A 14,505-nucleotide genomic window follows, 5' to 3' on the forward strand; every position below is an offset into this window, starting at 1 on the left:
ATAGATTTGTATTTTACTCAATCCTCAAGAAATCCTGAAAAGCAGATGATGTTATACCTATTGTCTAATTCCAGTTTCCAAGCTCCAAACAAAATACTTGAGTTTCACTTACATGAATTCCATTTCCCCCAGTGGGTAAGTTCCTATTCATTCAACAAGAGGTAGCTACCAAGTATTGTGTCACTAGAGGTAGACCAAGAGTTTATGTGAGTGTGTACGTGAGAGATCAGGGACAATCTTGTGAAAGGATAACTGAAGTTGCTCGTGGGTACATTTTGTATTTATACACTTTGTATTCTGGGAAATCTTTCATAAATGAACTCTGTTTGCTTTAATAAACATGATAAACAGTATTTTTATGTTGAAGTTAAAGTGCAAAGAAAGAAAGCAGGAATATATGTTTCAATTATACTTGACATTATCGTGTTGTATTTTAGTGTACATTTACATATCCTCAGAAACAAAAGTTTCAGACATTATTATTAAGGTGCAGAAAGGCTAAATGTTTTGTCTGTGTTTTCGCAGCTATAAGTGATAAAGGCATCTAATCCTTTCACCACACATTTTAAAAGGCTATAGTTAGAGTCTCTTGTTAAACTTAAGAAATAACTCTTTAAAAGGACTAGTATGTAGAAAGGTGTTAGTAATGGACAGTTTCACAGGTAATATTAAGAATTCAAATGTATTCAGATACTGTGCTAACCTGTATTACATGTAGAATTTTACGTAGGGACAACAATTATAGAGATGATTATCTTACTCTACTTATTGTAGTCTTTTGAAAATGAAATTTCAGTTCAAACCATTTATTCCCTTTACTCTTTAAGCATATATCAAAGTGAAGAAATGAACATTTTCTACCTAGCAACACCCTGTACCTAGCACATAGTAGTTTTTCAGTAAATAAGTGTCATCAACAAAGTCAAGACAGTTTACTTCCTCCTCTTTGATTGGTGGGATGAAAAGCTGCTGGCCCATTAGCTAATAATCCTATTGATTATTAGATCTTAAAGCTATTTTCATCCATATATTCTAGTCTTAATATAAATTATTTTATTTATACCTATTTTAAGCAACTTTAATAAGAAAAGAACACTTTGGCATATTGAAAATATTTAGTACTTGTACTATTGTTTTTATCCCTATAAATTTTAGTAACATTTACTTCAAACCTTATGTTTTCTAGTGTAAGCTTCCCTCAGTAGAAGAGTGCATGAAGTTGGCTGAGACAGCCCATGCAGATGGCAATTTATTTGAAACTATAAAGTATTACTTACTAAGTCAAGAACCTGAAAAAGCTCTTCCTATTGGTATCAGTTTCATCAAAGGTAAGTTACTAGTTGGCAGTTTAAATATACTCATCTGTTTGCTCTTTTCATTTATATTGACAGTCATCCTTCACATCAAACAATAACCATCCTAAATTTAAAAAGGAAACGATAGCTGATTGTATGATATCAGGACATGAGCAGGTAAATAGGTAAACTATGATCTAAAAAATCAAGTGGTAGGATTGACTGGAAGAGAATTATTTACAGGTTAAAAACTGAAAAACTGGATGAATAAGTTTGAACACTGTTGTTTAGAAACTTTTATTTGGTTTTATTTTACCAGAAAACATCAGTAGTTCAAATTGGACTTTGGATGCCATATACCCTGTTCTTGACCTATTGAGTTATATCCGTACTGAAAAATTAGTCTTGCATACATGTACTGAGTGAGTACTTTCTCTCCAAAATGCCTAACTGATCTATGTAATGCTTTAAAATGGCTATATTGTTTTTGATGTTAGCTCAAACAGTTAAATCATCTTAGACAGGTAGATGCACTTGGAAAAGTTACAAAGATCAGTTTGAATCAGAAGTAATGTCTCAGGGAGCCCCTGTAGGAACAGCTAGTGAGCATATGTTCATATATGTAGATGTACATACGTGACAGCTAGTTCAAACAGCTAAGTCAAAGGTTTGGGACTTCAAGTCTTCAAAAATATCTATTGTGTGCAAAACAGAATAGTTTGGGATGGGGGATGAACTGAAAGTTCTGGCAAATTATAAACACCACCCCTGAATTCAAGTGCCACTTAGGGGACATTGTTGTCCATGGAACTGAAGTCTGAGACACTGTTACAAATGCTCTGTATTGTGTAATAGAGACTTTGGGCTATTCTTGTTTTAATATCCATGTGGGGAAAGTGATCCAGCACCGTGGGAAACTTGGCAAATGCAGTGGATACTGATGACCCTTCCCTGGACTATAGAATATAGCAGAAATTCCAGATCTGACCAAATGTATTGCAATCAATGAAATGAAATGAAGCCCAGGGAAGGAAAAGAGAAGACAAGAGTTAAATATTAAGTATTTTATACTTGTGTTAAACATTGTAATTTACATTATAGCACAGATGTAAGAATAGGGTTGATTGATAAATTGAACATCTTCAAGTTTAAAAAATGTTAAGTTTAGAAAAATGTCTAAAACCTATGTTGTTATATCATCCTTCAAAAGATAAAGTCACAGTACAGTAACAGTAAATGAGATTAATGTTTTATATCTCAGATTGCGGAATATTTTGAAAAAATAAACATTTTCTTTTAGAGCTCGAAACGAATTGCTCATAATATATGGCTATGTTGGTGCATTATTGGCTATCAGAAGGCAGTACCAAAGTATTGTTCCAGCACTTTATGAATACACAAGGTAAAAGGCTTTTCTTTTCTATTATGAGGCCAGTTAAATTGCTGTTACTAAGATGGCTCCATTCTAAGTGTATCAAAAGGCAGCACTACTCAGTATGTACTTTGCAGTAAAAGAGCAATAGTAAATTACATGAATTAGAAGTGACTTAGGGGCCCTCTCTGGTGGCGCAGTGGGTTAAAGTGCAGCACTATGAAGCTAGCCACAGCCGCTTCAGCACAAGTTCGATCCTCAGACAGGGAGCTGATCCATATGGTGCAGCCAACTTCCCGTCTCACCTGCTCCTCCCCTCAGTAGTGTGTTTCAGTCAATCTGCCTGTTCTGCTCCCCACTCTGTCTCTTATGAATCCTTTTAGCCCCTGCACCTCTGACTTGTACCCCAGTTCTGTATGCATAAATATTTTTTTTTAAAAAAGAAGTAAATTAGGCTAGAAACAATAAAGATCCTAATTGTAGCTCAAACACAGAATTTATTGGTTTTATGTCAAGCACTTCAGATAGGTCTTCCAGGGCTGTCAGACAGGTGATCACTGACTCCAGGAAGGGCCTGCATTGTTCCTTTATTTTGAATCTGATTTGCCTTCTTTCCTTTTGTTTAACCTCCCATAGTTGCAGGATAGTGTCTAGTTCCCTATACATTGTGTCTACATTCTAAGCAGTTTAGAGAAGGAAAGGTGGGGCCTTCCTAATGGTTTAGGAGCCACCACTGTCACCACAGCTATGGCCTGAGTTCGATCCCCAGCCAGGGAGCTGACCCACATGGCTCAGCAGATCTCTCCTGTCTCACCACTGCTCCCATAGCAGTATACTTCGTTCGATCTGTTCTGCTCCCCACTCTGTCTCTGGTGAATCTTCTCACCGCCCCCTCCCCCACACCTCTGGCCTCCACCCCAGTTCTTGTATGCATAGATAAATATTTTTTAAAAATAAAGAAAAAGAGGGGAAGGTGACAGAAGGAGATCACAAGAGGCTTTCTCCGGACAGCACCCTGTAGTTCAGGTATCAAAGTCCTCGTCAGGCGGTCTGCCTTATGTCTCAGGCCAGAACCATATACCCTGCTTTTAAAACGACATGAGAAGCTGGTGTTTTAGGTTTCTAATCTGTGCGGTAGAAAGGGGATTTGTGAGGTGGAGGTAACTCATTCTTTGTATTCAAGCATAACCTGCCTGCCAAACTCCTGTATTTCCTAACAGCTTGCTGAATTCCAGTCATTACACCAAAACTTGTTCTGCTTAAAAAATCCACAGCATGTTCCATTAAAAAAAAAGTCCAAATCTACTAGCTCACTAATGGCATAGCAGTTCACTCCTAAAACTGCTGAGACACCCTGAGTGAGCAGTTTTTCTGTTTCCTTCATGTTATGCAGAGAATTCTGAGTAAAACAAAGCTTCCTCTTCCCTAACTTTTCTCCCATGTGTACAGAATTGTAGATTTGACATAAGTTGTCAAGAGAAAGCTTGTTTCTACACAAGCAGCCTAGCCACACATATTTACACACACACACACACACACACACACACACAAGTCATTGCACAGCGATGAATAGAAATACTTTTGAATATGTTTATAAGCCTAAAATTGCAGTTATTTAAGGCTTATTTGCTTTTTGGATAGCTTAGTCTTTGCTGTCAGATGTTAATTTCTTTTTCACATTTTCAGTTGGCTGGTCGAATGCTGATTTCTTTTTTACATTTTCAGTCAGCTATTAAAACGTCGAGAGGTGTCAGTGCCTCTGAAAATTGAACACCTTTCTGAGGAATTGGATGCATGGAGAGCTTGTACACAGTTTAGCAACCGGTGAGCAAATCTGAAAATTGGAATACAGAAAGTATAACTTTATAGAAAAACTTGTTGAAAATGTACATTGTCTTGTTAACCTTAGCAGAATAAAGAATCTTGACTTGTTTAGCACATACACAGTAATTATTTACAATGCTTTTCTTTCTTACCCTTTTCAAGCTTCTATTTTACACTAAATTTAGTCTAGTTGATTTATAGTGAGTAACCATCAGGGACTGTTGCTGATCTAAACCCTAGTAATTTCATGATTCTACATAAATGAAAATATAACGTATGTTGAAAATGTAGATCATTGGAAGATTCTCCATATACACCCCCATCGGAATCACAAAGAATGGTTTATGCTACTTTGCTAAAGAGAGTAAAAGACGATCCACTCAAAGGCGTTACTGGACCGGATTATGTTACTGGATCAAATCTTCCAAGCCACTCCGATATCCACATCTCTTGTCTTACAGGACTAAAAATTCAGGTACAACCTTAATGTTGGGCATAAATTGTGAATTTCCAAATTGTTATGTATTTTGAAATGCAACCTTAAATAAGTATAATCTAAATAAAAGTAGTACTATAAAGCCCAAGGCCCCATGAGAAAAATTTCACCTACTGCCTTTGTAGTTACAAGTCTGTCTCTAAAATAGATCCCTGCAGTCTTTGTACCATTATTATAAAAGCAATTCATGTAATAGGTATACTTAGTAACATATGGTGTATTGACTTAGTAACAAGTGTTTTAAAATACAGATCAGATCTTTAGAGAAATTAAATAAGATAAACAAAGCAGTCAACACAGTTGTACATTATTATATCACAATAGGTTAATCTTGAAGTCTCCATTTATATCTTATAAATACAAAGAAAGCAACAACTGATAATAGTATAATAAGCTATTGGTATGTCATACATCTTACACTGATTCACTGAACTTTTCAGCAGTTAAAAATTATTGCAATCAGTCATGAGAGGAGACTAACTCCCCAGGAATGGTCCCTAATGTAGAGTCAGTTAGTGATGGAGAATGATGCTGCAGTCTCCTAGTGTGACCCAGGGTTGCCATTATTTGTAGAAAGCAGGAAGCCTTTGATACCTGGGAACCAGAACCAGGAGGAAGCTTCCCATACAGTAAACAAAGCTGAGTCCCCTTGAAATGCTAGTGGAGACCATATACTGGCTCAAACAAATTCCACCTCCTGCTATTAATAGACATTTTACTCAGTTGAGTCTTTTCAGAGTGAAATCTGTTTTAATATTGACTTTTCTAGTACATTTCTAATACTGACACGCCATGTTAGTAGAGAAAGATTTTTTTTGTACTAGTATTCAAAATAAATTCGATAGCTTGTTACTAATGAACACTCTCATCATAGCTGGCTTGACACTGCGGACGAGTTAGGTCTTCAGAATGCAGCTATATATATCCCCAGACAGACAGGTACTTAGTTGTTTATATGTTTACTGTCCACTTGTATTCAGAGATAGAGCCCAAAACAGTAAATTCAATAACTTATAATTTAGAGAAAATACACTGTAATTCTAGAATGTATCTTCAGTGCCACTGACCGCCCCTCTGAGCCATTTCAGTCAGTAGCTCTTGGTGCTCTCCTGTTCTCCTGGTCCTCTTCAGTTTCTTCTTCTCCATCTGCCATCTCCATATGACCTAGTATCCATGCCGTCTAACCTCTTTGTTCCCAGAAGTTAAGAAATGATCTACTAATTGTCTCATGTACATTAAGGCCTGAATGACTAATCTAGATGGAGTCCCGCTTCCAGGATACTTAGTTTCAACAGAAAATTGTGTAGTGTGATTGTAACAATGGAATTTCAAGAAACTTTGTTATCTTGAAATAACTAGAATAATTTGTTAACAAAAAACTGTATCATTTGGAAACATTAAAAAAAAAAAAGACCCCAATACCCTGATAGTTAGAACATGCTTTATAAAATAGATTCATTTTAAGTCATGTTTATTTTTTCCTTGTAAGGACTTGGAAATACAGATTGGACCTAATTTTTACAGAACTACCTATAACATACAAAATAACTGATGTAACTACATTATTAACATGTTAGTAAATCGCAATATGACCTTAAATTATATACATATCTATGGGAGTGATTTTTCATCTCCGGAGAACTGGTTTAAAGTTTCTGGCTTCAATAATTCCCAAGCTGTACTGATGTAGCTATATGTTAAAGTAGTGAACTGCTTTAAGTCTATTTTGAGGCATATATTAAGCCTATTACAACTTTTAAGTCTATTACGAGGTATATATGACTATAAAATGTTAACTTTCAGGTAATTCATTGATTAGCAATACCTATTTTCATTGACGGTACTATTGTTTTGAAAAAATTCAAGTCATAAAACTAAATCCCATTTTAAAGACATCAGAGCATAATGTTGAAATGCTATTTGTTTCCTTAAATAGTAGTAGTTCAAATAACATTTTTCTCATATTTTAAAATTTCTGTTTGGCATTGCTAAATATAACCAGTATTTTCATATTAGAGTGAGCTGTTTCTGAAAGCATAAAAATATGATGATATGATGTGAATTTATGACCTCATCTTCTTTCTCCTCAACTGTCCTTCTGTGCAGGGCCCTGTATATTTCCTTGAAGATGGAAAATCCACTATCTCATTGAACGATGCCTTGATGTGGGCAAAAGTGAATCCATTCTCACCTTTAGGGACTGGCATACGACTCAATCCTTTCTGATAGAAGGTTTTTCTCCACGCTTACTATTTTTTAAGAAGAGTTTTTAAGGGTTAGTATTGCCTTAACCTTTGTTGTCCAGCAGCCAAAGGTTGGGAGAAAGGGTGGGGGGAGGGTAACAGTTGATTTATTTCATTAACTTCAAAAAATAAAATATTTATATAATTTCAAGGAAAAATAGGTGTCTCCTTTACAGAAAAAAACACTCAAAACCCTTATTTGTGAGGCAGTCCCTTAAAATTATTCAGGGCTGCATTATCTGAAAGAGCATATAAAAGTTTCACAAAGCATGAAAGTAACCAAAACGCTACAATTCAATAATTGAGAAATAACGTGCAACGCTTAGAATAGTGCTCCACATAAGGAATACACAATGAATACTTGAGTAACAAACTGTCCCAAAATACTGAAATACAGGTTATATGCGACTGATCATCAGTTACCAAACATCCGTACTCTGCCTTCAGGGAAAGTGAACTACTAGTTTGTACACATTTAATCAAAGTTTTGCGTTGTGTTTGTTAGCTATCAGTCAGTGGACATAGAGTCAAAAACTTCAGAATTTTACTTTATAAGAAAGAAAATATTACCATATTTTTATCTGAAATTCAAGTGTCCAATTATAAAGATATAGATAATATAAGCATCAAGAAAAATGACTTGTGAAAAACACAAAATACAGTCAGATCTCTGTGAGAATTTGCATTTGGTAGAAATCAACTATTTTGAAAGGTATTTTGTATGAATGGATATTACTTTTGATTAAAGCATTTAATATTTACATAATCTAATCAATTTATATTAACTCAATTTATTTGATGAAAGTCACTTTCAAATAAATTTCTGTAAGCAAATAGTATTTTAGTTGATATTTTGGGTGTATTATGTAAATTCAAGTTTTTAAAATATTTATTAAAATAAACATTATTTTTAAAAAGCCTGAGATAAGATTATCGTATTTCAATTCTGGTTTTGAAATCTATTAAATGAATACATACCAAAAAGAATGCTACTGTGATACTCAACTTGTTTTACAGGAATTAGGGATGTTTTATGTCTAGCCAAAGAGTGACTTCATAGAAAAATCTTGATCTTAAAACTTATTACATTAAATTTTTAAAAATTTACTTGATATTTCTTAGGACTGAACTAAATATATATATATATTAAGTACTTTTCACACTGATCAATGCTAACTCCTCAAAAAGATATATGCTTAAAGTCTATTTTATAAAAATATTAGTATTATATAAAAGAATGTATGCAACCCAGAGAGGCAATAAGTAATATAGGGTATATCTCAGAGGTATTTTTTTTTGACACAGTGATATGTGAAACTCAAATATTTTTAGATGTTTTATTCATTGTCATGTATATATGAAAATCTCCTCATTTAAAAATGACATTTAAATCCCTCTATTGTTTTTTATTTTATTTTAAAATAAATTAAGATGCCTATCCTTTGTACTTTAAATATGACAAAGATAGCTTACATTTAAATTATTCATGTGTAAACAATTACTACCTTCTGTATTTTTAGTCACTTTGGGAAAATAATTTTTTATGTATAAAATATAAAGAAAAATATCTTACAACACTTAGCACAGGAAGACAAGAAAGGAGAAACCCACTTTATCTAAAATCTAAATTGGATTGGTTCCATAGTCATTCCACTATTTTATGATTTCAACAATGTTTTATGCTTTAACATTAATCATTACTGCTAATTCTTCATGGAATTTTAAATGTCATTTAACTACATCAATCTGTATGTATAATGTGCCTTAATAGGGAAAACAAAGCCTTGTTTTTTAATTTGTAAAAGTACTTTCGTTGTTATATTATTTTAAAAAAGTACTTTTGTTATTGCTCATAACCCAAACATGAAAACCCAGTTATTTTACTATCTGAAAATGTTCATATTCCCAATGATATAGACTAACTATTTTACAAGTTTAAATGTACCTTTAGAAAAGAATTCTATTACACAAAAATTTTTAAAGCATTGGAAAAATAGTTTGCTTATGAAAATTATTGACATTGCAACATCAAAAGAGTTACATATTGTGAACACATATGTACCTCAAAATTATGTCAATCAAAATGAGTGAAGTGTATATATACTTCCATGAAGCCATTCTAAGTGGCCAGGAACATGATTGGATTAGGTCAATGACTATATTTTATTGTCTTTTAACAGGAGAATTGATACTTTTTTGGTTCTTAGGTCAAAGAATATCAAAAGATATTCTGAATAGAGTAAACTAGTAGTAGTAGTGTTCATATGCAGTCAGACAGAAAATATCTTTATTAAAGTCAACACTTAGTAAGTGCTTTTTATACCATAGCTTTAAAATATTTCTACCTAAATAATTGAAATAAGTACTTTCATGCTGAATTTAAATGCCATATGACTAGGTTATAATATGGCATGCAGTTTATTAATTTTTATGTATTATGCATGTATTTCAGGTTCCCTGAATTTTAAAAGGTACTGCAGTTAAAGCCAAGGATGACATAGATAAATGCTACTATATATGGCAGCTTAATCCCTAAAACAGCCTCTCCATAAATGCTGGGGCAGATTTATCGTGGGTATGAAAGACTAAGCTGTCCATCTGTATTACTCACTTCTTGGAATACTAGAAGATTGTTTCCTTGAACTGTTCATGAGAGTGGTTTTCCAGTTGTAAAAAACACTGACTACAATTAAATCCCAAATTAGTACAAAATAGCAGAAGTGCTTACGCTAAATACAAACAGCTATCCCAGAAGTGTCCATTCCCATAGTGTTTTACTAATGATTGAAAAGGTTCTCTTTGCAGAGGAGCTGTGTAGCTCTGAGAAAAAGTAACTTCTTCCTTCTGTCAAAGGACCCTTGTGCAGTGACGACGTTCCAAAGACAATGTCTGTAGTCATGGCTGCTATTGGCACACACCACGTCAGAAGGTCTTTGAGTTACTTACTTGTACCATATTTGCTCCCTTCATTTACTTTATTCACTATGAAATACAGATGTAGACTATTTCATATTCCTCACAACTCTTCTTAGTCACCCAGGAGTCCTGGGAACTTATCAAACTGAGGCCCTTAATTAGTATTTCCAGAAAATTGAGCAGAGTCAAGGAAGACTAGATTAGATTTACCTAAGTCTAATCTTTCTCTCTGAATCTTTTCCTCAGCTAAGCTTCAGAAGTCTTGCTTCTAAAACCCTTTCCTGAGGAACTGAATTTTATTGATTGAAAGTTATTATCATAATTTTCTACTTTCAGTTTGTCCCAGTAGAATTAAAGGCAACAGGTAAATAACATGCTGACTAAGATTTGCATCTGAACTCTATCCTTTACTCAAATCAAATTAGGTTCTGAACACATTTCTAAAAAGTCAAGTATTTTATCAGGATACCTTATAGTGTTTTATTATATATTTTCTTTTTTGAAAAAAATGTTTTGTAGAAAAACTGGGAGTAGACCAGAGGTACAGGGTACTGAGAGGATTCACCAGAGGTAGAGATGAGGAGAACAGGTTGATTTACTACACTGCTGAGGAGAGCAGTAGGCAAGACAGGCAAGGTCTACTCTGCCATGTGGGTCACCTCCCTGGCAAGACTGAACTCAGTGGTAATAGTGGTTAAGACTTAATCCCCAGGCCACCATGGAACCCCTGTCTTACGAAGTCTTTTTATTCAAGTGTGTAAAACTAAACAAAGAAGCTTCTGAAGATAGAAATTCTAATAAAACTGCGTAAGTTTTCAAAAATTCAGAAGAACTAAAGAGTTTAGTTGGAAATTGACATGCATATCATGGGATTCCACATTAGCAAAATTCACCTTGGAAATCAAATGAGATAGTTAATGAGACCCCATGAAAGCATGAATAATTCCAATTGTAAATTTTCCAAATGTGAATATTAAATTACCAAGAATATATGAAAGATAATTAGTCTGCTTTTGTTTGCCTTCAATAAACATATGAGTCATGGCAGCAAGCAGTAGGAATTTTTAGATTGAACTAAATAGATTACTAAACACGAGAATCACATTCCTAGGGAAAATATGATTTCACTTCTCCATGCGTTATCAATGGGAGGGCACCTAGTCTTTAAAAATGGCCTAAGTAAGACTATTCATGCAGACAGTATTTTCTGGGAACTAGCATATAATAATAATCATTCAGAACAAAATTTCTCTTAGTGAAATTTATGAGTACATAGAATTTTTCCTTCCAATGTCTAAGAAAATTTATTATGAAGTAGATTCGCTATTCCTACAACATTCATGAGCATGAACTCTCACAGACGATTGTGTTTGGAGACACTGTTTACTCATTCTGTTCTGATAATTTCATTTTGTATTTTCAACAGTACCTCGCACAGATGTTTGATAAGTGTTTCTTAAATTGGATTGAGCAAATATGTTCTTCAGTCCAATGAAGGATAAGACACCACTTTAATTTGCTTACTACTGAACTATACGCAAGGGTAGGTTTGTCACCCTTTAGTATGGCAAGTGAGGGGGTATCAGAACTTTACAGCTATTAGGTGCCTTCCAAGGTTGCTTCTCCATGTTTCTTGTAGGCTTATACGGAATTCAAAAGAATGTTCTCCATTGCTTCAAATTACCTGCGTTTTCTGGAATATTTAAACAAACAAATTTGTGGTTATTATATTTACAAAGTTATCATTGTGTCTGACATATCAAATGTGTACCAAATGATTGGCAGCTAACTAAGTACAGGCTAATAATCTAAATGCTGGTAAACAAATTATGTGAGGCACGTATTATAGTAGCCATAAATAAAAAATCTGACTGTCATTCACCTCCAAAAGTCATCAGCAGTGCCTAAAAATATCAAGGACTTATTTTGGTGCATCTGAAACTGAATATGACTCAACTATTTTTAGACATTACTTCAGAAAGCAGCTGAGGCAACAGGGCCATTATTTTAACAGTTCTTAGGTTTGGCAACTATCCTTCATTTATAATTGGAACACTAACTGTGCTGAGGTAACCTGCTGGTTACCCAAACTCTTTAGGCCTTTCAGTTCCAATCCAAGGGCCCAGTGGCAGGCAACCACAAAATCTTATATCCCTTTGGCCTATTATTTTACCAGAGCTAATTCAGTAAATAAATGGAGGGATCTAAGAGTTAAAGGAAAAAGCCAAAGGTAACAGCCTCTCTCACAACCGATTTTTCACTACCCTGTTTGATGATTAGAAGCTTTTCAGCTAAACAGTCTGTGTGGATAGACAGGACCTACCTAAGATAGGGCTCAGTGCTCGCATCCCCTGTTCTTGCCTCGCTTCATTCCATTAACTTGCAAATGATCAAATCAGATTCTCTGATCTAAACTAATCACTACTCTTTTATAGAAACAACTAAAATGGAATCCTTTTAAGAAATTGGGAGTGAGAGGAAAGATAATTTAAAGCTTAGCAAATGAGTTTTCATCCAACTAATTATGAAAATCAGAACCACACCATTCATGAATCCTTTATATATGTAGACTAAGAAAATCTAAGTTTCTGGAACAGTATTAAGAGAAGTAAAAAGATATACACTCCTCCTCATTGTGACCAGCCCTGTCTGTTAAAGACTTCCACCGTCCTTCAGCTATTTTGAAAAGGAGAGGAAAAGGCCACCGAAGTCAAGGAGAATCATAAGATACAGCACTGAAAGAATAACATCAGAAAGGAGTTATTCAGATCAACTGAATAGTTATTCAGATCAGCTTTTACATTGTTAAAAGCATAAAAGCAAAAAGCCGTTCAACATGGAGTCCTGATCTGAAATAATGATAGCATACAGCTTTTCTAAAGGTAATTTTCTGAGGTGAAAGAAATGAGAAATGCTCTCTAGCAATTCAAGTATCAGTAGGCATCGTTTTTGTTTTTGTTTTTTTTTAAAGATTTATTTATTCATATGGAACTGGGGTACAGGACAGAGATGTGGAGGGTGAGAGGATTCACCAGATCGACGAAGTGCACTGCTGAGGGGAGCAGCGGGCGGGTCAGGAGAAGTCTGCCGCGGGTCATGTGGTCACCTCCGGGGCAGGCGGAAATCGAACTCATGCGGAAGTGGTTTTAGCTTCTCAGTGCTGTGCTTTAACCCGCTGCACCACCAGGGAGGGCCGGCATAGTCTTTTATTGATGGTCACAATAATTCTTTCTCGCATAGGACGGTAGCCTTGTTGTAACTCACTAGATCATGACTGTGGAGTGCCCAGGGACCCCAAGCTGTTCATGGGTGTAACATTCTAAAAGGGGTTTGGCTCTCTGCTGCTCAAAGGCAAAGGTAGCAGATGTTTTTGTATGAAACATATTTAATAGAATTAATGTGCATAGAGACAGTAGAAAGGATAGTCCTAAGAATTTTCCAATGAAACTCCAATGGGCAACCGCCTAACTATACAGTGTTATTCTGAAGTGGGGGGGCTGAGGCCTGAAGGTTTGCACAAGTCTAACTTCTGGCAGCATGGAAAGATTTTGGGAGGTCCCAGAGAACTGGGACAGAAGGAGAGAGAGGTAATGCGAAATCTAACACAGCAATATGACTGCCATGGTCTCTGTCAAGGACCAGGAAGAGCCTCTCCACCTGTGTCTCTCCCAGGTACCTCTTCTGAGTGACTCGATACATCTCTCTTCCGTGGGTCTCCTTAGCAGTACCAGAGCACAAGAGCATGACACAAGAGCGTGACACAAGAGAGGTGGCCTGCCCACCTTCTGTGCTACCTAGATCCACCTGGCTGCTCAGTTTGGCTCCTCCTTCCGCTACCTCCCCCAGTCAGGAAGTCCGGTTCATGGCTCACTGGGACTTACAGGCCAAGGCGATGCATGTACGTGTGGATGAAGAAGGTGGTTTTTCCCCTTCATGGAGAGTACCAGCTCATTACTACTACTGCTTTTTTTATTTCAGTTTCCAAAGAAAGTGGTTGCTCTCTTTCCCACCCCCAGTCAGGGAAAGAGGTGCTTTGAAAAACTTCTTTCAAAGAAAGAAACAATAGGCATGAAACTACTCATGTCAAGCCTCTCCCAAAAGTGGAAATTTAAACTAACCAATCTGGAGTTTCCTGGTGTACACTTGGGAGGTAATGTGCATGATAATACCCCCTGACTTCCACTTAGGGAAGGCAACTTTGCCTGAAGTAACCATTTTCTTTTGCTAATGGCCTTATTTCACAATCTTTCTGTTAAAAACTTTCCATTTTGAATGACTTCTGTAGGGCCTGCTTGCTAGGGGATACAGCTTAATATATGAATTATATCATAAACACAGCTGGATGTTTAAAATCAGCTT

At 35.5% G+C, this 14,505-nt stretch overlaps 2 protein-coding genes across 4 annotated transcripts in view; one reads left to right on the forward strand and one right to left on the reverse strand.

The window, feature by feature from the left end:
- Positions 1-7,382, forward strand: part of WDR17 (WD repeat domain 17) — a 48,333-nt gene extending 40,951 nt beyond the window's left edge. The window contains exons 24-29 of one of the 2 annotated variants that reach the window (XM_004682410.2): positions 1,187-1,328; positions 1,615-1,717; positions 2,596-2,697; positions 4,393-4,491; positions 4,783-4,966; positions 7,094-7,382. In XM_004682410.2, coding sequence (XP_004682467.1) covers positions 1,187-1,328; positions 1,615-1,717; positions 2,596-2,697; positions 4,393-4,491; positions 4,783-4,966; positions 7,094-7,213 — 750 coding nt within the window. In that variant the 3' untranslated portion in view covers positions 7,214-7,382. The remainder of the gene's footprint in view (positions 1-1,186; positions 1,329-1,614; positions 1,718-2,595; positions 2,698-4,392; positions 4,492-4,782; positions 4,967-7,093) is intronic. The other variant, XM_012725001.1, reaches the window with a different exon arrangement.
- Positions 4,470-14,505, reverse strand: part of SPATA4 (spermatogenesis associated 4) — an 18,272-nt gene continuing 8,236 nt past the window's right edge. Inside the window, exon 7 of one of the 2 annotated variants that reach the window (XM_012725002.1) lies at positions 4,470-4,501. The gene's annotated coding sequence lies outside the window, so the exon portion shown is untranslated. Of the gene's footprint in view, positions 4,502-11,592; positions 11,840-14,505 lie in introns of those variants that run through there. The other variant, XM_004682515.2, reaches the window with a different exon arrangement.

Source organism: Condylura cristata, unplaced genomic scaffold, assembly GCF_000260355.1.
Source record: "Condylura cristata isolate star-nosed mole 26May11 unplaced genomic scaffold, ConCri1.0 scaffold00014, whole genome shotgun sequence".
Taxonomy (NCBI): Eukaryota; Metazoa; Chordata; class Mammalia; order Eulipotyphla; family Talpidae; genus Condylura; species Condylura cristata.